Source organism: Carcharodon carcharias, chromosome 4 (genome assembly GCF_017639515.1).
Source record: "Carcharodon carcharias isolate sCarCar2 chromosome 4, sCarCar2.pri, whole genome shotgun sequence".
Lineage (NCBI taxonomy): Eukaryota > Metazoa > Chordata > Chondrichthyes > Lamniformes > Lamnidae > Carcharodon > Carcharodon carcharias.
The window spans coordinates 19173989-19198374 of NC_054470.1; the positions used below are offsets into that span (position 1 = coordinate 19173989).

The following is a 24386-nucleotide window of genomic DNA, read 5'->3' on the forward strand; positions in this document are numbered from 1 at the left end:
CCTATTATCTCATTATCCTGATGTGGGTAAGCTTCAATATGAGGTGATACAGGGCCCGTATAATTGAATAAGCAGCTCCACCATCTACAGTAATCACCGCACCGCAGCAGCACTGATTCCAAGAGAGAGAAAAAAAAATGCCCTCAAACGATCAGGCTGGATTTTACAAGTGTTAAGCAATTCACAACAGATGCCTCCTGGTTTATCCTAGTTTATGGGAGAAAAAAAAATACACGCGGTTATGTCGTAATTTACGGAGGAAAATGAATACTTTTCCAAACTTTCAAACTGGTGGGATGGTGTTGTGAAGACCCCGGTCTAGTCTCGCGGTACAATTGGCCTGCAGACGGTCACGTTGTGTATCTCAAACGAGGAGCCATTTTAACAGCGGGAACCAGTAGCTGTGGAAAGGAAGCGCGGGCAGGCACAAGGAGAAGGAAGATAAATCAGGTGTTGGCGCTTCTCGTATTGCTTTGGGGGTTTTATTTAAAAAAAATATATAATTCTAGTTCACATTTTTTTTGAACTTCATTGTACAAGAGAGAAAAAAAAAACAGTTGTATGTAAGTTATGGCGATGGCTACTCCGAAGAGCCAGCACCGTCCGAGCGGCCGGAGTGCAGCCAGCTCCCCGCTGAGTCCGACCCGCATTTCCCGACTGCAGGAGAAAGAGGAGCTGAAGAACCTCAACGACAGGCTCGCCGTCTACATCGACAAGGTGCGCTCGCTGGAGTCCGAGAACAGTATCCTGCAGCTGCAGATCTCCGAGAGGGAAGAAGTGACCACCCGGGAGCTGACCGGCATCAGGAACCTGTACGAGAATGAGCTGGCGGACGCTCGCCAGTCTCTGGATGAGACCGCCAAGGAGAGAGCGCGCTTACAGATAGAGCTGGGCAAACTCCGCGGGGACTACGACAGCGTGCTGCAAAAGTAAGAGTGACTGAAATTCAGGGTAATTTTTTTCTTTTTAAATCGGTAAAATGTCATTTTTAGGTGACTAAATCTGTACTTTAGGATTTCGCAATAATCTACCTGTCTTTTTTTCTCTCTTTCCCCCCCTCCTCCTCTCCCATTTCCTTGCATGTGATGGGTTCAAGGCTAAAATGTGTACATTTGTAACTATACAGTACTGAGCAAGAATTTCGAGGAGGAAAAATCTTATTTCACGAGATTTGTGCGTTTTGATAAAATCCCCGTTAAACCGTGGTTCATATCTCCCAATATATTTGTTACATACGGTTGGACCTCTTGTGACTGTGTGCAGTGATTTTTAGGGTTGATTTTCATGCTTGAGTAGACCGACATCTCCTTCAGGCACATTAAGTTAATTTCATCAATATATTTCCTACTATATCCTGTTTATAAAAGAGTGGAGTCGGTGGTCGGACGAATATCTGTGGTAAACTGCGCGGGGAATAAATCACGAGATGTAGAGTTGCTCGATTTGTTGCTGAGCGCGTTTTACAGTGTACGGAATTCCCACCTTTTTCCGAGTAAACCAGTGTGCAGATGCGGTCAGAGTTCCCAAGATGGTTAACGTGTCACGTAGGAACTTGTGTTGAACCAAGAGATCTTGTGCAGTCTGATGTGAAATCCGAATCTTTAATTAAAGCTGATTCTGGTGACTTATGCAAGGCAAAAATACATTTAATCGTCTACCGGGTGTAATTGGCGCCGGTTGAATGGACCAGTTTGTCAAGTTACTAACACGGGCTGACCATATATGGGCTTGAAGGCGGGTATCGCGCTTTCCTGGTGGCGAGGGAAAGCCTCTGAAGTCTCAGTTCTTTCACGAATATCCCACCCTGCAGTCAGTTTGTTTTTGTACTGTTTAACGATGAAACGTCGGTAGTAAATGTAGTTTAAAAAAAAAAATGTGCGTTTTGAGGGAACTGGTGAGTGAATGTGTGAGCTGGACAACAGCCATCTGTCGCGTGGGAGAGCCGCTGTACAGACAAAGAGCTGCTCCATTCAGCCGGGAGCTGGTTCCCTGCGAAACCCCACGCAGGGATACAACGGTTACAGTTTTAAAGCCAAATAAATGGCAACTTTCCTGAAATGTCTTGAATAAGAACAAACTTGCACGTCGGGTTATATTGTAACCTTTTCCACCCTCTTCCCCCCCCCCCCCCTGTTTTTTTTGTTATACCGTGCTGTGTGGGTCAGAAGGCTGGCTGACCAATTAGTGTGTATCGATGACAAAGAAGCTCTTTGGAGAGGGGTGATGGCTATCTGCCATTTTTATTTTGGATTGATTTAACGGATGAAACCTTTTTTTTACTTAACAGGCAAACGAATACAATTTCTACGATAAGCGCCCCCCTCCCAGTCCTTGAAAAGAATGAGATTTTTGTGAAATCGCAAGGGGCTGGTGTTTATTTTCTCATGTGTTTACTTTATTTCCCTCAGTCATTGATCAAATGCTCTTTTCCCATCTTTCCCACAGGAGTTGCAAATAAAGGGAGGCTGTTAGATACATTGTAGCTTGTTTAGGCATCAATACAGACTCCTGCTCCTGCACCCAATATCTCACACCTAGCTGTTAGTTAAATGGTTCAAATGTTTTTCCTTGTACTAACCTACTCCAAAGCCTGTTCAAACTTGTGATCACAATATGAAGATCACCACCATCGTTCAAAAAGTGTTTTGGAATCACCTTTTATTGTTAAATTGAGGTTTATAAAAAATTGTTTTGGGACCGTATTTAATTTCAGATAAAGGGAAGAGAGTCACCTGAAATCTGCCTGACAGCAAACCTTGAGTGGTTTGATTGTTAAGAGATAAAAAGGGGGCCCCCAGATTATTTTACTGGGAAGAAGGTGCAACTTGTTTTTGCTTGGACACAATGGCATCAGCCCGAGCTAACAGTGAATAAACTGAGGGTCTCAAGTCCCAGTAAATAACGTTGGGTTGTATGGTGGGCAAACAGAGCACAGCTCAGGAAACTGAGTGCAGACTTGGAGTCTGGTGAGAGTCTAAAGAGTTAATTTTGTTCTTGAATTTTACTCTTAAAATCCAATCTAGTCTCTAATTAGCAGTAACTAGAAAGTACTGTGTAAGCAGGCTGTTTTTTTTTTCTTGCAGTCGAGACAGGGTAAACTCACTGTCTACTGTGAGATCTGAGTAGTTAATTAGTTAACCGAATCTGGTTACTCTAGCTCCAGTTCAGTTGGATATAAATACAGGCCTGTTTAGTGCAGCCAAGGCAAATTAGTGCAGCTGAGGGCACTAAGTGCAGACCTGTAATTTGGTGAGGGAGGGAGGGTGGGTGGGGGGGAAGGCTGTGTCCATTTCCTTTTCCTATCTTCCTTATCCTGTAGGAATGGTTCTTGCTCTGCTATAGAGAAAGCAGCTAGCTGTTTGGTGAGTGGCTAAGGTCTATTCTCTTCCTCAGTGTAAAATGGTATACAATTTGGTGGGGGAGGGAGCAAAAGGAATGCAGTGGTAGGGGACAGTATAGTGAGGTGGATTGACATTGTTCTCTGCGACAAAGAGCAAGAGTCAGGATGGCTGTGTTGCCTGCCTAGTGCAGGTTTGGGATATCTGTTGAGGGTTGGAGAGGAATTTGCAGTGAGAGGGGAGGATCTGGCTGTCATGGTCCAAGAAGATATCAATGACATGGGTAGAACTGGAAAAGAGGTTCTGCATAGAGAGTATGAGGAGCTATGTACTAAATTGAAAAGCAGAACCACAAAGGTTATAACCTCTGGATTATTACCTGAACCACATGCAAATTGGCATAGGGTATGTAGAATTGGAGAGATGAGTATGTGGCTCAAAGACTGGTGTGGAAGAAGTGGGTTTTGTTTTGTGGGGCACTGGCACTAGACCTGGGCAAAGTGGGAGCAGTACCATTGGGATGGCCTACCCTGAACTGAATATTGAATTCAACAACTTTAGGTCTTGAGCTCCCTCCTCCATCCCCACCCCCTTTCTGTTTCCCCCTTCCTTTTTTTTCCAATAAATTATATAGATTTTTCTTTTCCCACCTATTTCCATTATTTTTAAATATTTTAAAATCTTTTATGCTCCCTCCACCCCCACTAGAGCTATACCTTGAGTGCCCTACCATCCATTCTTAATTAGCCCATTCGTTTAGATAATATCACCAACTTTAACACCTATGTGTTCTTTTGTTCTATTGTTGTTGACATCTTTTGATGATCTGCTTCTATCACTGCTTGTTTGTCCCTACAACCACACCCCCCCCCCTCCACTTCTCTCTCTCTCTCTCTCTCTCCGCCCCCCCCTCCACACACCTTAAACCAGCTTATATTTCAACTCTTTCTTGGACTCGAACTCAAGTTCTGTCGAAGGGTCATGAGGACTCGAAAAGTCAACTCTTTTCTTCTCCGCCGATGCTGCCAGACCTGCTGAGTTTTTCCAGGTAATTCTGTTTTTGTTTTTACCCTGAACTGTGCTGGGACCAGTGTTCTTGTGAACCACATAACTAGAGAAGTAGAGAGGGTTTTAAACTAAATAGTGGGGGGCAAAGGATCAAATGTGGAAAGATGTGGTATATCAGAAGGTAGAGACGAGGTGAGAGAGGAGAATAGTAATATGAGAGATGAGGGTCTGAGAATGGCAGGAAGGGATAGAAGAAAAAATTCTAAGAATGCACTAACAATCAAGACTAGATGTCACAAAGGTAACAAAAAGTCAAAACTAAAGGTTCTGTATCTGAAAGCGTGTAGTATTCATAACAAAGTAAATGAATTAATAGCAAAATTGAAGTAAATAAAAATGATAGCCATTATGGAGCCATGGCTGCAGGATGACAAGTATTGGGCCCTGAATATTGAGGGGTATATGACATTCAAGAAGAATAGGAAGCTAGGTAAAGGTGGAGGAGAAGCACTGTTAATCAAGGATGGCATTTGTGCGATAGTTAGAGAAGACCTTGGTGCAGGAGATCAGGATGTAGAATTGGTTTGGGTGGAGATGAGGAATAGTAGGGGAAAGTTAGAGGACATAAAGTTAGAGGTATAAACACGAGAGGACATGGCTTTAGGGTGAAAGGGGAAAGGTTTAGGGGGAACATTAGGGGGAACTTCTTCATTCAGAGTGGTGAGAGTGTAGAATGAGCTGCCATCTGACGTGGTAAATGCGGGCTCACTCTTAAGTTTTAAGAATAAATTAGATAGATACATGGATGGGAGAGGTCTGGAGGGTTATGGACTAGCGGAATAATATTTTGGCACAGACTAGAAGGGCTGAATGGCCTGTTTTCTGTGCTGTAGTGTTCTATGGTTCTATGGGAAAGAAGTCACTAGTGGGAGTTTTCTACAGGCCCTCTAACAGTAACCACAATGTAGGACAACGTATACAAAAATAAATATTGGGTGCTTGTGATAAATAGGTAGCAATAATCATTGGTGACTTTAATCTACATATAAACTGGAAAAATTGGATTGACGATAGTAGCCTGGATGAGAAGTTCATAGAATGCTTTTGAGAGAGTTTCTTACAGCAGCGCTTTCTGAAACCAAGCAGAGAGCAGATTAAATTAGATTTGGTATTATGTAATGTGACAGAGATTAATTAATGACCTCGGGGTAAAGGCACTCCTAGGTAACGGCGACCACAATATGATTGAATTTTACATCCAGTTTGAAAGGGAGAAGAGCGGGTGTAAGACTAGTATTTTAAACTTAAATAAGGGCAACTATGTGGGCATAAAAGCTGAGCTAGCTGGGAGTTAACTGGGAGACTAGGCTAGGGGATAAATCAATAGAGAAGTGCCAGACATTTAAAGGGATTTTTTAAAATACTCAGTAGGTAAATTATTAATAAAGAATTCTAAAGGGAAGACCCACCATCTGTGGTTAACTAAAGAAGTTAGGGAAAGCATCAGACTTAAGGAAAAGTAACGTAACTGCACAGAGTTGAGTGGCAGGTCAGATGATTGGTCAGAAAATAAAGAACAGGGAATATATAAAGAACAGGGAATGACAAAAAGGTTAATTGGGGAAAGAAATGTATGAGAGGAAGCAAGCTAGAAAGGTAAAATCAGATGGCAAGAGTATCCACAGGTATTTAAACAAAAAAAAAAGGAGATAAAGTGAGTGTTAATCACCTGGAGAGTGAGAATCGGGAGTTAATAGATAATAAGGAAATGGTGGATGAAATGAACAAATATTTTGCTTCTGTTTCACTGTCGAGGGTATAAAAACACTCCAGTAATGGCTATAAATCAGGAGGTGGAGGAGAGAGGAATTGGTAAAATTATAATCTTTAGGGAAGCGGTACTGAGCAAACTGATGGAGCTGCAGGCTGACAAGTCTCTGGGTCCAGATGGACTTCATCCTAGGGTCTTAAAAGAAGTGGAGTCGATGCGTTGCTTTAATTTTTCAAAATTCTCTAGATTCTGGAAAGGTTCCATCAGACTGGAAAGTAGCAAACATAACTCCTCTATTCAAGAAGGGAGGGAGACAGAAAATGGGAAACTAGGCCAGTTAGCTTGATGCCTGTTGTGGGGAAGGTGTTAGAGTCTGTCGTTAAAGAGGATATAGCTGGGCACTTAGGAAAACACAAAGTAACCAGGAACAGTCAGCATGGGTTTTGTGAGAGGGAAAATCATGATTAACCAATTTATTAGAGTTCTTTGAAGGAGTAACATGCACTGTGGATAAAGGGGAGCCTGTAGACTTGGATTTCCAGAAGGCATTTGATAAGGTGCTGCGTCAAAGGTTATTGTGGAAAATAAAAGCCCATGGTGTAGGGGGTAACATTAGCCAGGATAGAAGATTGTTTTCTGCCAGCCAGTCAGATTATGCATAAATGGGTCTTTGATTAGCAAGATGAGACAAGTGGGGTACCGCACGGGTCTGTGTTGAGGCCTCAACCTTTTACAGTTTACATCAATGATTTGGATGAGGGGAGTGAAGGCATGGTAGCTAAATTTGAAGATGAAACAAAAATAGGTAGACTATGCAAAGATAGGTATGTTGTGAAGAAGACCAAAAGGAGGTTGCAGATGGATATAGATAAGTTGAGTGGGCAAAAATCTGACAGATGGAGTATAATGTGTGAAAATGTGAAGTTGTTCACTTTGGCAGGAAGAATAAAAATGTAGAGTATTACTTAAACCAAGAACGACTGCAGAATTCCAAGGTGCAGGGTGTTCTCCTGCATGAGTCACAAAGTTAGTATGCAGATACAGGATGTAATCAAGAAGTGTAATCCTTTATTACAAGAGGAATTGAACATAAGTAGGGAGGTTATGCTTCAGTTACACAGGGCATTGGTGAGACTGCTTCTCGATAAACTGCGTGTAGTTTTGATCTCGTTATTTAAGGAAGGATGTGAATGCATTGAAGGCAGTTCAGAGGGAGTTTACTAGATAAAAGATCTTGAATGATCTTGACAAGTTGGATGTGGAAAAGATGTTTCCTCTTGTGGGTGAATCCAGAACCAAGAGACATTATTATCAAATTAAGGGTTGTCCTTATAGGACAGAGATGAGGAGAAATTTTTCGAGGGTTGTGTGTCTTTGGAACACTGCCTCAGAAGGCAGTGGAAGTGGGGTCACTGAATATTTTTAAGACGGGGTAGATGATTTCCTTGCCGTTACTGGGGGTAAATGGGAATGTAGAACTCAACACAAACAGATCAGCCGTGACAGAGCAGGCTCGAGGGGCTGAATGGCTTATTTCTTCTCCAATTTCATTTGTTCATAAGTGGTTGTTATTTAAACTGTCCCTCTACTTCCAAGATGAAAGGACTAAGCTCTCATCACCTCTGCCTGGATACAAGGCCTATGTGATTCATGTTACCATGGTAATTTACTTTGAGATGGGAAGGGTACAGAGAAAGTCATTGTGATATCGGGTTACAGGCTTTTTATAAATATCACTGAATATCACAAGTTAGTCTGCGAGCATCTAGATGTCAAAAGTCTCTGGTTCATTGTGCTGGAATTTGGGTGGAAGCTCAAGCCCAAATCGACAAGACCAATTTCATGGAGGGTTAAAACGAGGTTGGAAGATTAGCCTAGCTTTAGTTAGGAGAAGCCTCCAGGAAAACTCTCATTGTGATAGGCAGCTTTGGAGGTTAGCGTTTCTGGTTGGGAAAGAAAAAGATTGGAAGTTATCCCTCAAGCTAAGAATCATTTTGGACTGATTCTGGGAGAATTGAGTATCTATTTAAAAGGCATTGTAACATCTACCTGATGGTGTTTTTTCGTTTGTTAAAAGTTCTATTCTGTAGTTTTAAACTTTTTGTGGGCAATTTATAGTTTAGTCAGTTGTATTTTTGGTCTGTTTCTTGGAACATTAAGTCTTGTCATTGTTATAGCTATTTCTTTTCAAAGATTATCGGTCTCTATGGAGGTAGGAATACTATACGAGCACACCATGCCTGTCTTTTTTCTAGCTTTTATTATGTGCATTTAGCACCCTTTTTAATGCAGTGATACATCCCTAGGTATGTTGCTTTTAGATTTGGCTCTAAGGGAGTGCAGCGTAGATTTACCAGAACACCTGGACCTTAAGGGTTAAATTACAAAGAGTGATTACACAAATGAGGGTTGTATTCCCTAGAATTTAGAAGGTTTAGACATTAAGGGGACCTGATAGATTAGCTGGAGAAATAAACTGTTTCTGCTGGTTGGGTAGGGCCCTTGGTCTAAACCCTAGAGCCAGACCTCTCGGGAGTGAAATTAGGAAAGACTTCTACACAGGTTTGGAATCTCTTCCACAAATGGCAATTGATGCTAGATTAATTAGTTTTAAAAGAGAAAAACACATTTTTATTACCCCAAAGATATTGAAAGAGAAGGGGTTCAAGGCAGATATTTGGAGTTAAATCACAGGTCACTGGCAACTGGCTTGAGGGGCTAATGACCTATTCATGTGCTGTTAGTTACTTCACCTTTCATGGGTTGTGTAAATGCTCACATTTTACCTCCAGTATGCAGAATTTAACTGCATTGAATTTCACTGGTCTGCTTTTAATGTATTTTAGCTAACCCTCCTGACAACTGTCAGATTCAGCTGCTTTTCTTTCCACCCTGTCCTTTTGGTTTGCTGCAAATTTGACTGGTTTGCGTGCAATACGATACATGTAAAGTATTATTTCAGTGCAACAAGGTAATGCTTGTACAAAAGTGAAATACTGCTGAAGCTGTAAATCTGAAATAGAAATGGACAATGCTCGAAGCACTTGGGTCTGGCAGCATCTGTGGAGAGAGAAGCAGTTAATGTTTCAGGTTGATGACCATTTATCAGAACTGGCTTACTTGACCCAGTTCTGATGAAAGATCATGAACCTGAGATAGTACCTTTGGAGAGAGAGGTAAAGTGTTAATGCTTGTATTTTCAGATTACATTTTTCAAATAGGCTTAAAAAAATTAAGCTACTTTTTAAAATATTTCCCTCCGATATGAGTGGGAGTTGATGTATTTACGTCAAGTGCATACTTAACTTTGCCACAGTGTTTCAAACTTGATGCAAGGCGATAAGTGATTTACCAAACATACGAAGTAGGAGCAGGAGTAGGCACTTGACCCTTCAAGCCTGCTCCACCATTCAATAAGATTGTGACTGATCTGATTGTAACCTCCTGCCTACCCCTGATAGCCTTTCATCCCCTTGTTAATCAAGAATCTACCTAGCTCTGCCTTAAAAATATTCAAAGACCTTCCACTGTCTTTTGAGGAAGAGAGTTCCTAAAACACTCGACTCGCGGAGAAAAACATTTCCTCATCTGTGTCTTAAATGAGTGACCCATTATTTTTAAATAGCGACCCCCTAGTTCTAGATTCTCCCACAAGAGGGAACATCCTCTCCACTTCCACTCTGTTAAGACCCCTCAGGATCTCAAAGGTTTCAATCAAGCCACCTCTTACTTTTTTAAACTCCCATTGGATACAAGCCTAACATGTGCAACCTTTCCTCATAAGACAACCTACCCATTCCTGGTGTTAGCCTAGTAAACTTAGTTGGAAGTTGAACCCCAAGGGATCTAGTAGAGTTGGGCTTTCTGGCAGGGACAGAGAAAGCAATGTCTTTGCTCAAAATGATATCTGCAGCCATTTTGCATAGGCCTGGGTGGGTGTAAATTTTGTCCACCCCTAAAGTGGCCCGTGATGTCAGGGTGGTGTGGCAGATCTGGTGCTCAGCTAAGGGTCAAATTTTGATCTTTTATCAACATCATGGGAGTTATTTGGGCAGCAGGCTAAAATTTTAGAAGTGGACTAAAGAGTGTTGGAAAAACTTAGGCTTGGCAGCATCTGTGGAGAAAGAAACAGTTAAAGTTTATAGCCTGATAGGACTGTTAAGAACAGAGTTGTTCCATCACTTTTTGTTTTTATTTCCGATCTTCATCTGCAGTATTTTGCTTTTTATTAAAGAGCTTCTTATCCCGCTGCCATAATACCTAGCCTCTCAAGATGGCACTTAAATAAGGTGATATAGCCATGACTTTGGATATTGTAGTGAGATCACAAACATGTGCAGCAATAACTGACTAAATGTATTTTTTTGATGCATGTGCACTTGTGAGAATCAAGGTACGTGACCGGCAGCACTATTTGGGGAAGTTTTCTTATTTTGAAATGTTGTGAAACAAAATCACCTTATTAGAGCATGCTCTAAACCAGGATATCTGTACTCCAGATATCTAAGCAGAGCTTTCTATAATTTTACTATAACTTTCACCCCCTTGTATTCCAGCCCCCTTGGTACATTAGCCAGTTACTGCACTGTAATTTTACTGATGCATAATGGTGGTTTAATTGTTAAGGAATAGATGGTGTTACTCAGTGCTTCCTAGAGATCACTTTTTTTCTGCTTTGAGTGGTTACTGCTTTATGTATTTCTTGGTTAGCTGTGATATGTTGAACAATTTTTCTCCTCTTCATTCTCTGGGGTTAATCCAGCTTCTACAGGACAAGTGAAGTGGCTTTTAAAAAAAAATAGAACTGCTCTGCTATTATTAACCCTACATTTTTTTGTCACCTTTTTGGGGCAATTGAGCAATTTCTGATTGGTAACTAATCCATGCCTCATTGTCTCTAGATTTGATTTCAAATATTGTTCTGACTAACCTCCAAAACTCCCAAGTCTTCAAACTGTGCTGCCTGTATCCTGTCACATACCTGGTCCACTTACCCATTACCCCAGTCTTTACTGAAGGCTCCCACTCCCAAAACTTCTCATCTCATGACTTGGAACTGGATGCAAAGAGGACATTAGCACCAAATATGATAACTAGACTCCTACACTCCCCAGTTCTTGAGTAGTGAATTTGCAGCCCAATTTGCTGGAAAAATAGTTATTTGATGCCTCGGTAAGCCTAGCAGTAAATCGGACCCTTCTGACACAAGATACTGGGGCCTGATATAGAATGGAACAAATGGGGATATGTTTGAGAATCATTACTTCGATCTGGTAATGTGGGGTAGGTTGCAGTATTTGCAGACAGCATGGTCAGGTTTAATTTGAGTTCATGTTAATGGTAAAAATTAGCTCCAAGAAGGCACCTACATGCATAGCATTATCTCCTGCACTGCAAATTATTCCTGCCCATACTTGGGTACTGGTTGCAACCATACTTGGCATATAGGCTCAATGAATTTTGGCCTGCATTTTGCAGTGATCATGACAACTGTCAGTGTTTGCCACCGTCGCTCCACTAAATCTGACAGCAACTTCTGGAATGTGCTCGTGTGCAAAACAATGCCCAAATCCATAAGTTGCTGTCAGTGATGCATCCAAAGGATGTGTTAAGATGCCTTTCAGACGGCAATCAATTGGAAATCGAGAATATCCATTCTTGCAAAATCACTCTTGCTGAAAAAGCTGCACCTTGTTGAATGAGGTGTAACTCGTTTAACTGCATAGTAAATTCATAATTACTGCTAAACACTGTCAACTGAGAAACTAATCTTATTTGTGGAGTGTCAAATTGCTCAGCTTTTAACAAGAAATCCACATTTTACAAAATTAAAGGTTTTTTGAACTTGCGCCATAATCAAATTATTACACTATCTGAACATTTAAACATTTTACTTCCTAGTTTGTATGTAAATGGTTCAATGTGATTGGGTGCTTACTGCACAGCAAGACATTCCCTTGACTTGGTGCCAGATTTAAGCATCTGTCAGAAAAGGGGAAAAACCACAGCACAAATTCAGCAGATCTTTATGGGTAACTTTCTTCAAAGTCAGCAGGGAGTGCTGCTGTTTCACTTCTGATTGCAAAATTTGAGTCATTAAAAATATCAGTCAGGTGGTTGGGGTTGGGGTGGGGGTGGGGGGGTGAAATCGGAACATGTGACACAATAGAAATTTATTATTTCTGTCAAGTTCTTAGCATAAGCCGATAACTGTTACCCCTAAGCAACATACTTTACTGGTTGAGTCCTTTGGTACTATTTTGTAGTGGCCTAATTGGCTATGGTCATCACCTCATCTTCTGACTAGGCACTTTACAGCCACCCGGACTGAATATTGAATTCAACAACTTTAGATCATGAACTCTCTCCTCCATCCCCACCCCTTTTCCAATACCCCTTTTTCCCAATAATTTATATAGATTTTTCTTTTCCCACCTATTTCCATTATTTTTAAATGTATTTCCATCCATTGTTTTATCTCTACATTTTAGCCTATTTCGATCCCTTCTCCCCACCCCAGCCCCACTAGGGCTATCTGTCACTTGCTCGTCCTGTTTTTTACCCTTAATGTCATCATTAGCACATATCTCAGCTAATATTATCACCGTCAACACCTCTTTTGTCCATGATATCTTTTGGCAATCTCCACCTATCACTGGCCCTCTATCCAGCTCTACCTGTTCTCTCTCTCTCTCTCTCTCTCCCCCCCCCCCCCGCCACCAGTTTATATTTCACCTCTTTTCTATCGTTAACTGTATCCTTCTCAGCAGATGCTGTCAGATCTGCTGAGTTTTTTCAGTTATTTTTGTTTTTGAAATGCAATACTTTGCTTTTAATGTTCTAGAATATCCTAGCAAATTATGGTGTGGTGTATGTAATTGCATGATTTCCAGGACTTGGTGCCATAGTGCAAATTTTCAAAAATGGGGAAAGTGCTACATGAAATTTGATTGTAAACAGTTGACTTAATGTAATTTTGCAGTATGTGTTATAAGCAATATATTAAAATTGTATGCAGTTTATCCATTTGTTAATAGCAGTAGTGATTAAATGTTTTATGCAGTGTACAGCCTGATATTCTGGATGTCATGAGTATCATCTTGATTCTTCAATAAAAACAATGGGAAATGATCTTCTCGAATTTCTCAATTGCCACGCAGACAAAATTCAGAAGGTTACTGGTGCAGTGATGGAAACTTGGCTTCGGTGGTCCCTGGCGCTCTCATTTTCTTTTGTACGTCTTTAGGAGCAGAAGCTGTCGTCACAGTTTTTTAATGTCAAGTTCCCTAACCAGTCCAATTCCCTCCCGGGCATCGCTCTCAAACATGGTTTGGTCATGGTTTCTGCAGTCGCAGCCAGGTGAAGCTTTGAGGTGCCACCTGTGCATCATGTGGTCACATGTCCAGTCTGTATTCTGTTGAGGGTTGTCCACATGCTCCGGGCGAGATTGGAGCCTGGTTATTGAGATGTTGGGTTGGAGATGATATTTATTTGGAAGGGTATTTTCTGCTCAAGCTTTCTTCAGGGTTTCATTAATGTTATGGTGTTTGATTCGTGTCCAGAGGCTGCTGCCTAGAGCCATATGGCAAATTTAGTTTGGGGGCGGGGGGGATAGGTGTGGTTTAAAGGTCTCTATGGATGGGGAGGCCCAACTTGCTGCTGATAAGTTATTTCTCTGCCTGTTGCTGCATCCAGTTGAGTGAGGGGAGAGGCATTGATTTGAGAAAACTGGTATCCACTGAATTGGAATTGATCTGAGTTTCGGAGATTGTCCTCATTACTGAGTGAAGTTGTGTGTCAGAGTTTGGTCAACGGAGCAAAACTAAAAATGGTCCCCAGTAATTTTGCATGAAGAAAAGAGACTTAAACACAAACGCAAAAGGATTACAGGCTGAGTATCCATTATCTGAATTCCTTGGGACCGGTCGCGTTTTGGATAAATCTGGTTTTCAGATACCACTTACAAACTTACGTTATAGCTAGCCTAGGCTTAGGCTAATGTAGTCTAAAGTAAATAAAATGGCTCGATAAGTAAGCTGTATCACTGAATGATAAATACAGGGTACCTGTAATAAGTTCCTGCCTTTGGCTCTATCTGCATTTCTGTTTGTAGAAGAAGGTGCAGAGTGTTGAAATGCAGACCAAGAGCCAGACTTACCCTGCGAAAGGTCAGGTTACCCCGCGGGTGGTGAGGTTCGTGTTGGCTTGGGTCAGGGACTTCCTGCACTAGAGATCAATGAGGTTCAATAAAAAGTGTGGTTTTTTTGGGTGTGGTTGGTTTCTGGATTTATAGGTAAGGGATACTCGACCTGTGTATCTTTTTCAGTTCTTCATGTATCAGTGTGCTAGTGTAAAAGTAATGCAAGCCCAGGTCTGTCTTGTTATATTTTGGTAGGGGTAGGGGGAAAATGTATGTAATAAAAATATTTTTGTTTTCTTTCCTGTATGGCAAAATAATAGGAGCTGGCAGATGTTTAAAAAAGTGCATGAGGCAAAGAAATTCAAGACTACTGACGGACAGGTGGACGCCGCAAGCTGTTGGCATGCTTGTAGTCTAGCTGTAATCTCAGCTGTCCCCTCTTTTGGGGGTGGAGATCTTTAGCACAGCAATAATTTATACACTGTTTTAATTCAAACTAGTCCGATATCTGTAACACTAAACCAGGTTTAAAATAATAGTGCTCTTTTGTCTTTTAATTTGTCAAATGTTGATGGGGTAAAGCAGCTGCAAGTTAAAAGAGCCAACTGCTTTATTTGACAGATGTTTGAATAATATCCTTTCTATCCAAGGAAGTGTACTGACTAAAGCAGTTGTACTCAAACTATGTTGTTATCCTCCTGTTGATGACTGATATGTTATCCATTACAACTTGTGGGAATAATTAACATTAGGAGCTATTTGTAACATCTTGGCAAAAGTATTTCCATTGCTGATTAGAATATGCATGATTTGAAAGCTGAATTTAAAGTGGTAACTCAATTAAGCACAAATTAAGTTTTGGTGTTCCTTCTCTTCTTTGGCCCCCACTGGCTTGTCTGGTTATGACTTGCATGTCACTAACCAATCAAATCAACAGAGGAGGCCTCTGTCTTGCCTTTTGCACTTTATAGTTTAAGGTAGTGACAAAAATTACAATTCTCCAAAAATAAAACTTGCGTAAAATTGTCAAATTGAATGTTAGCTTTGGTTCCTGGAGGTCATTAAGAACAGCTTTTTATTAAATCCTTTCAAAAGATGCAAAAGCTAAGACTGACTTGGCTTTTGCCACCATTCTGTGCAATTGTATCGAAGTACTTGATCAAAAGAAACATGGTAGTTAATTGCTTCCTGACTGTAGTGCAGTGTATGCCTGAGCACTTGAAGCTGATTTTATTTGACAAATCGTTAACTTTTTTAAACACATTCTGTACATGCTCTGGCAACATTTATCTTAATTTTGTGTACAATATTAAATGTTCTGATTTTGCTTGCCAGCCTTCTGACCACTTTTACACCAGCAATCACATGGTTAATAGTGTTTTCATGTAGCTAAGGAGCAAAGTGGCAACCCATAAAACCTCAGCAAGGCCAATATCCTCCTCCAGCCACCACCACCACCAACCCCCCCAACCCCACCCCAGACAAGCAGCTACATCTCCAATTATTGTTGAAGGGGAGACGATTATTGAACGTTTCTCATGTCTCAACAGCTACCTTTCTCAAAAGGTCACCATTTAAGAGATCCAGCACAGAATCTGCTGTGCCACTGCAGCCTCCCAATAGTTTGTAAACCGAGTCTTCAGGAACAGGGATCTGCATAAGAGGACAAAGGCTTTTGTCTACAACCCTGTTGGTGTCACCGCTCTTCTATATGGCAGTGAGACTTTGGTCAGCTACCAAAGGATCTGCTGAGTGCTGGAGAACTTCCACCAGCGGTGTCTCTGCAGGATACTCAAAATCAAGTGGAGGACTGGTGAAGTACCTACAGCATCCTCACCAAAACCAATTCCTCCACCATAACTGAGTATACAAAGTTGGCTCTGCTGCTCTGGACACTGCATTTGCATGACAATCTTCTGAAGCAGATCCTCTTCTCTCAACTTAAGGATGGCACCTGATCTCAAGGAGGACTTTGTGTTTTTAAGGACAAGCTGAAGGCCAGATTGAAAAGGGAACAAATTGAATGAGAAGAACAGTGCATGAGAAGAACTTGCCACAAACCATGCCATGTTGGTAGCGCCTCATCCAGCAAGCTGAAAGGGACTGCTTAAACTCTGCAGAAGTGATGAAAGCGGAAGGAGAGAAAGCAGAACCCTGGCTCACTTGCCGCCTTCGGGGCAATTTTTCTCCTCTCTGCCCAAAGACCTGTGGCTGCAGGATTGGCTGGTTGAGACACTTGAGCAACAGTGAAGCCTGGCTGACGTCATCCTTGTTTTGAGGGACTGACAATGGATCCAGTTTCCATCTGGAGTTTTCCTGTTCTGTACGACTGTCTCCCTCAATCAGCACTTGTCAATTGCCAGTTAATATACATTGCTGCCGTTCAGGGATCTTGCTGTCTGCAAAATGACTGCTGCATTCACCTACATAAAATTATTGCCTCTGAAGCATGCTTGAAATGATAGTAAATTTAATTTTTTCTTTATACAGTGAATAATAGTACAAGCAATAAGCCTTAGTTCTATTGTATCTGTTAGCTTTATTTTTCCTTTACAAACCTTTCCAACTTGTAGATTGTACAAATGCCACTAAAGGATACTGTGAACTTTACAAGCACAACATTTCCCATATGAGTATGGATTGTAATTCTGCAATTATTCAATATTGTGTTGATTTTGACTTGTATGTGTTCTATACTGAGAATAATGCACAGTGGTATGCAAGGAATGTTGTAGGTGGTGAGAAGCCAGATTATATTGCAATAGTTAGCACTAAGGTCAAGTGAAAATTCTTTCTACTTCCAAAGGACTTACATTCTCCTTATTTAGTATCTACTAAAATATGAACATTTTGGTGCATGAAAGCATAGTCAGTTCCTCCTTTTTTTCTTTCCATAGGAGTTTAAAAATCTGGAATATGCTGATGGGCTAACAGCTAACTGTGATTTTTGAGGAAAGAAACAAATTATACATTTGATTCATCAATGTTATCTTGTGTGAAAGTCAAACATTGTACATTAGTACCATTTTGGTGAAGCTTTAACTTCCCCCAGAAATAATGAGGACTGATTGTTGCAGTTGATCCTGGCACACAGTGATAGTCCAGGAAGTACCACCTTGGAAATTGTGGGCAGGTTATGACTGGTGTTCTCTTTCCTGCAACTTAATTGGCTGGTACACCAGGCATAATATCTGGACATTGCCAATCAGCATCTGCTGTACCTCTTAACCCATCCCTCGTTCCCAGTATCATATTCATTCCAATTTGAATATTAAAACCCTTCTGGAGCAGAATCCAGATCTTGGATTGCTATTTCTAAATTTGCAAAAAATATATTAATAGTTGCTGCTTGACCTGCTGGGTGTATTCATTTTTTTTTTGCTTATTTTAGATTTCCAGAATCTGCAGTATTTTGACTTTGTATTAGTGTTTGATTCACTGCTGCTCTTCCAGGAATGCCCACTTTGTCTGTCTGAAGGGATTTCTGTTTGTGTCTCACCTTTACTTTTATTTGCTTTCTGTTTCCTTTCCTGTGTTTGATCATGCACAGTCCCATCTCTTGTGTCAACAACTTATCCACATGGGTTCTAATTAAAATTCCACCCTTTCATGTTACTGATCCACCCGCCTATTATCTCATACCTATCTCCATCATATTTGCTGTCCTTTAAACCGCTGCTCATGCTACTTCCTGAGATTGATGCTCAGTACCAGACACTGCCACATGCATGCACTCACGCCTTCAGACTGACTGACTCACTTGCTTTTAGAGTTGTCTTAGTCTGCAATTGCACTTCATCCAGTGTCCAGGACGCTTATGTTTCAACTATTGGATAGTAACACCCCTCTAGAATGAACTTCTCTTTTTTTTTTTCTCCTCTCAACCCATCCCTCCTTCCATATGTCATTTTGCCATGTTTTTACTATCCCCCCTGACCTTCCCTCTCAGCCCTTGAAAAGTTCAGAGACTTAGGAGCTCAAAAGCTCAATAGAAATCTTGGCTTCATCCCCTTAAATCTCCACCTCAATGAATTTTGAGAACCCAGAGTTCTTTCATTTCTGCAACCATTTCTTTGGTCCAGAGGTATGCAAGTGTAATTTTGTCTTCAGAATTCATGTTGTACCTGGCTCCCTTTGGCCTCTTAAACCTTCTCCAATCTTATTTTGTGGGGTTGGGGTGGGGGGGAGAACTGCCAGTTTGATATTGGCTGCCTCAATTTCTCTGCTCCCTTTGCTCCTCTAACCTATCTCCCTCTGAATTTGCAGTTCTATTCTCTCAGGTTCAACCCTGATATTTATTTTATTTTTTGAAGTGTTGACAGGCAGCATTTTTGTTTGTAAAACAGATCTTTTATCTTGTGGAGGCTGCCTACCAACTCTGACACCACAGCCGACCTCCCCCACATCAGAACCTGACCACTGAACATCTTGCCATCATCATTTCCCAGACCATCATTGTTCTCACCTCTGGAGGTCGTCACCACCCACCTCCAGCCACGAACTTCAACCTCATGGTTTTCCCCGCAACCCCCACAACCAACCCTGCACAGCTTGCTTCTACCTCCTCCAAGATCCACAAAAAAAAAAGGACTGCCCTGGTAGACCCATACTTTCAGTCAGGTAGAATAGGCAAAATCTTTTTTCTTATCTCAGCTTTTTTTCCCTCCTTGTACAGTCTCTGCCCATCTACAGCCATCTTCTGACACCCCCCACTACTTTTAGCAGTTTCTTCACCCCAGGTGTCTCCTTTATCATCTGGGATATCCAGCCCCTCTACACCTCTGTCACCTAACATGATTGATGGTGGGCTTTCCATTCTTCCTTGAACAGAGTTACAATCAGTCCTCATCCTCCGCCACCACCACCTGGTTGGCTGAGTTTGTTGTATTGAAGGATTGCCTTTTGTCCTTTAACTCCACTCACTTCCTTCAAATAAAATGTGTCCCTATAGGAACTTGCATGGGTCCTGGCTATGCCTGTTTTTTTTTTTTTTTGCAGGATTTTTTTGTTCCTGTTCTTCTCCAGACTGCTCCCTAACCTTTCCATTACATCATGACTGTGTAGTGCAAGAATTGCACAATTCCCCCCTCTCCCCACCCCCAAACCAACAATTTCAAACTTCCAGCCCTCCCCCTCCCTTATCTTCACATGGTCCATACCTGACTCTTCCTCTCTTTGACTTTGCTATTTCCATTTCTTGGGGTTAGGATTCCACCATTATTTTAAATAAGCCCACAGTTCATCAGGACAAGTACTGGCTTACAGCTGGAATGAATTGTCCCTGGGAGCTCCCAACACTGTTTCTGGATCCCATGAAGTCTTAGCATCAGGGCAAACATGTGTAAGGAAGCCTACTTATTATTTTCTGTCCTCCCTTCGGGTTAATGAATCAGTGCACCTCCATGCCGAACAACATTTTGAGCAGGCACTGGGGGTAACGAGAGCAGAACAAAGTACTCGGGGGGGGTGGGGGGGGGGGTGGACTCCAGTGTACATCACCAGAAGTGGCCCGGTAGTCTCTTTTACAGGGAGACAAAAGGCGCAGTGATATTGTCACTGGGCTTGTAATCCAGAGGCCAAGGCTAATGCTCTGGGGCCATGGGTTCAAATCCCCCAAAGAGAGCTGGTGGAATTCAAAACTCATTTAATAAATCTGGAATTGAAATCTAATCTCAGCAGTATTGACAATGCCAACTATTATTGACATAAAAACCCATTTGATTCATTAACGTCCTTTAGGAATTGAAATTTGCCTTCCTTACCTGGTCTGGTCTACATGTGATTCTAGACCCACAACAATGTGGTTGGCTCTTAAAAGGTCCAGCAAGTCACTTAGTTCAAGGGAAATTAGGGTTTAGCAACAAATGCTGGCCTTGCCAGTGATGCCTGCATCCCATGAAAGAATAAAGCACCAGTGGACTGAGCCCTGAAGGATGTATCTGCCAGAAGGTGGTGAGAACACCAGCAAGTGGAAAAACCTACTTGACCTTGTCCTGGCCAATCACCTGTCGCAGCTGCATGTGTCCATGACTAGGTATGGGAGTGACCACTACATAATCCCTGTCTATTCCGATTAAAGATAACTGACTTGCAAAGTTAGCTCTGTTTCTCATTCCACAGATGCTGAGTGTTTCCAGCATTTTTGTTTATTTAGTAGTGTTAGGCTGGTTTTACTGGCTGCATTATTTGAGTTTGTGGTACAGAAAGCTCACTATTGGAAGTAACATGCAACTGCATTTTTGAGATGATTTGGAGCCACTCAGAGTTGCTAAACTGGCTTTTAGACGAGATGAACCAGAGAAGAACCAAAGTTTTCAGATTGTTTTTATCATTTTTGTTTTTTAAGTACTAATAGTAAGCAGGCAGTTGGAAGAACTCTTAAGATACAAGCAAAACTTGATAACCAATTAAGCGTTTGCTTTATCTAATTATTCACTTGGGAAATATGAGAATACTTCCTCCTTTTATCGTATCTGGTAGGAGGAAAATAGAATCTATTTCCCAAATTTGTTATGTGTGAGAGTGATGCTTTAAAAGCTAATATGGTTTTAGAAGTGAAAACCACCTTGAAGTGGTTGAAGTTCGAAGGTGGCTTGCTAACCCATTTGAGTGCAATTGAGTGTCAACCACATTGTGTTGCTGTGGGTTGGAAGTCAAATGTAGGCCAGACTGGAGAAGGATGGCAAAGTTCTTCCCTGAAGGGCATTGGTGAACCAGATAGTATAGTGGAAACCACATGTTGTAGATAGTAAAAAAAATTCCTTAAATAAAGTTGCTTGTGAATTCCAGCAACATTGCATAGCAGCCTTAACCTGGGTGTGGGTACAAAATTGGCTAAAAGAAAATATTAGGTGCTTGCTGCAAAATAATATCCAGACAGGTAGTTGCTGAATGGATTATCTTTGGATTGTGGTTTGAAGTCGTTAATGTTCCTAATCTAGATTAATGACTTTGGAAACCAAACATTAATTAAGTAGAGGACAATAAACTGGGGGAAGAACCAGTCTAGTTAGGGACCTACAAAACAAGCTAATTAAAATACACAAATGAGTGAGTTAGTGACTGATGAAGTACAATACAGATGAATGCATAATACTGCACATTGAAAGTAAGCTTGTAGAATTAGCTGTAGTGGAAAGGGCTTAGTGATGTCAACGGAAGATTCAGACTTGGCATAATCAAAAATGAGCAAACCAAGCATTGCACCATCTCGACCAAATTCTCCTTTTTCTGTTTTCAACTCTGTAACCTTTCCCATTCCTTATCTCTAACTTCTTTAGCCCTACAAGCCAGCTCTGTGCTGCTCTGGTGCACCCCTGATTCAAATCAGTCCACCATTGACTGACTGTGCTTTAAGCTGCCTTGTCCCATGTTCTGGAATTCCCTCCCTAAACCTCTGTTCCTTTCCTCATGTAAGATGCTCCTTAGCATTTGAGTCACCTGTTGTAATATCCCCCTATGTATTTTGTCTGATATTGCTGCAAAGTGCCTTGAACTTTTACTAGTGCTATATAAATGCATGTAATTAGTTAAATTACCAGATCAGTTAAATAGAAATTATTCTAAAACTGTATTGTGTTCACTGCATATTCCTGAGACCTAACCCTGCTGCAGAGATCGCAGGCCTCTTAGTGGCAATTTTTAGTTTGCCTATATTGGCAAATCTGACAGTGCAAGAGTGCTAGATGGACAGGCTGGTTGCAGAACTAGGAAGGAAGTGATTTGTTTCATAGATAAGCTGATTTGGATCCACCAGTTTTTAAATGTTCTTTGGCTGGATGGTTAGTTTTCATTTCCATTAATTTACATTTGGAATAATGTTGCAAAAAGGCTGGGAGCGAGTTGTACATAGGTGAGTATCCTAGGGAAAACCGTTGAGGGGGGAATTGCATTGAAATATACTGCACTGCTGCAAGGTTCTTGCAAAACATGACCCATAGACTAAAAGCAAGATACTGCGGCTGCTGGAAATTTGAAACAAAACGAAGTGCTGGAAAAACTCAACAGGTCTAACAGCATATGTGGAGAGAGAAACAGTGTTAATATTTCGAGTCTATATGACCCTTCTGAAGGGCATCTCCCCAGATGCTGTCAGACCTGCTGAATTTTTCCAGCATTTTCTGTTTTTATGACACAGGCTATTGGGCAACTTGCAATGACTGGCTTCAGTAGTACAGCTTGTTGAAATTTGTTTTGAGCGCTTGCTAAAGATTTTAACCATCAAATAAGTCAACTGTTTGTGTTTGTATGTGAATTCTTTTTCTTTTGGAGCTGTCCTTTTTAAGAAGTTAGCTGCCTAATTGTTTTTAATTCTGGATCATGTGGTGCAGATACTTTTTAGTGATCAAAATTTCACTTTCTATCCCTTTTCAAATGCTTGTGCAATTTAAATGTTCACTTTTCTACTGCACTCTTTTGGACTCTTAAATATGCTGAATCATGGGTTATTCTGTGCTGTTAAGCCCTGTTCCTACCTGACTGCTGGATAAGAATGCCCAAATGCCATTTGTTTCATACAAATTCTTGAGTTATTAAGAATGGCGACTTGAACCCACCCATTTTTGAATTTGAGTGTCAAAGGTGGGTGTGCTAATTCACTCCCATTCTACCACCTAGCTTTTTAATAATTCTATGATGCTTAATCCCATAAATTCCTAAACTGTGACCCCCTAACTTTGAGGATATTCTTTTATCTTTGTTTACCTCTTCAGCAGCAACTTGAATTTATAAAACTGTTGACCACAAACTGCCATGTGTCCATTAAATCTATCACTAAATAGGTTTTTTTAAAATTATAAGGAAGGAAGTGTGGTTAATCGTTCTGAATTTTGTACTTTTGAGGTGGTAAAATACAATATTATAATTACTGCTGCTCATAGTTCAATATGCCTCACATCACTGATAAAATGTATCCATCATAATTGCAGATTCATTGTCAGTTAATCTGTTTTTAGTATGGTTTAAAAAAAACACGCAAACCATATCTTGCAGATTATAGAACCTGTTTGGCTATTCTGTACTGCTTGGAAATATACATTCAGTCAGATGACAACAGAATATCTCATTAACCTACGATGGTACCACAACTGATGGAAAGTGGTTTGCTTTTTAAAAAAATCTTTACTAATGGAAAATAGTTGGCCATTCTGTCAGTCCTCATTCATTTCTAAGAAGCTGACTGGAATCCAACAGCATGGGAATTAGAAGTTTTAATGGGTGCTATTCGCTTGGACTTGTTAAAATGCTGTTAGTACCAGCAATGGTAGATTCAGTACAAACAAACCAATGTTCTGGTGTTTCTTCCTGTGAGGCATTAACTTTCTTCTCTTTACTTTTCTATTCTTACGAGGCTATTCATGTCATGGAACTCAAATTACTGAGTTTTGATGATCAACGTTTGATTTTGAGACCTTATTTCAGCAGTTATTTTATGGATTTGGCACTCTAAAATCAGCTGGCAATAACCTGGGGAAAATTGAAATTGTTTTCAGACTAGACATCGCTACTTTAAAATGCAGCTGAGCTGCGATGCAGCATATTCTGCTCCAGCAAATTTGAGGAAAAATCTATTATGCCCAAGAATTGACATCTTATTGTTGAAGTTGACCATAAGTTGTTGGAATATATAGCCTAATATGCATTTGTAATTTCATAGCCTTACTTGAATTGTCAATCAACATGAAGCTCCTATACCTTGCTTCAAAATCTTAATTGATCTATATAAGAACTAAATGGGCATTTCCAATCATTCAGAAAAGTGATTTGAGTGAGATGGCTAGACCAGTATTCACTTTAAGTTTAGATTCTTCCATAACAAGAACAAAGCCCTATACCCCACTACCTTTTTTCTCTGTACTAATTACACACCCACATTGTAGGAATAAAATAGTATTTTGAGTGAGATGACTTGTGCTTTTAATGCTGAAATTAAACACTTTCTAGCTGGTCATTGCATACTGACCACATTTTATGGAGTGCTCTCATACCTTTTAATTTTAGTTGGAACCTTGCAGAACCACAGGTAAATGGGGGGTTCTTGATTTATCTTAGATTTTTCTGGGAGGTTCCTGTTTGCCTTTTAAGCTACATAATTTCTGTGAGCTCCCTACAATAAATGCTTGGAGGAGGT

At 40.8% G+C, this 24386-nt stretch overlaps 1 protein-coding gene across 2 annotated transcripts in view; it reads left to right on the forward strand.

Moving 5' to 3' along the window:
• Positions 1-396: 396 nt before the first annotated feature.
• Positions 397-24386, forward strand: part of lmnb1 (lamin B1) — a 48492-nt gene continuing 24502 nt past the window's right edge. Inside the window, exon 1 of one of the 2 annotated variants that reach the window (XM_041187032.1) lies at positions 397-929. In XM_041187032.1, the coding sequence (XP_041042966.1) occupies positions 571-929 (359 nt within the window). In that variant the 5' untranslated portion in view covers positions 397-570. Of the gene's footprint in view, positions 930-21998; positions 22110-24386 lie in introns of those variants that run through there. The other variant, XM_041187033.1, reaches the window with a different exon arrangement.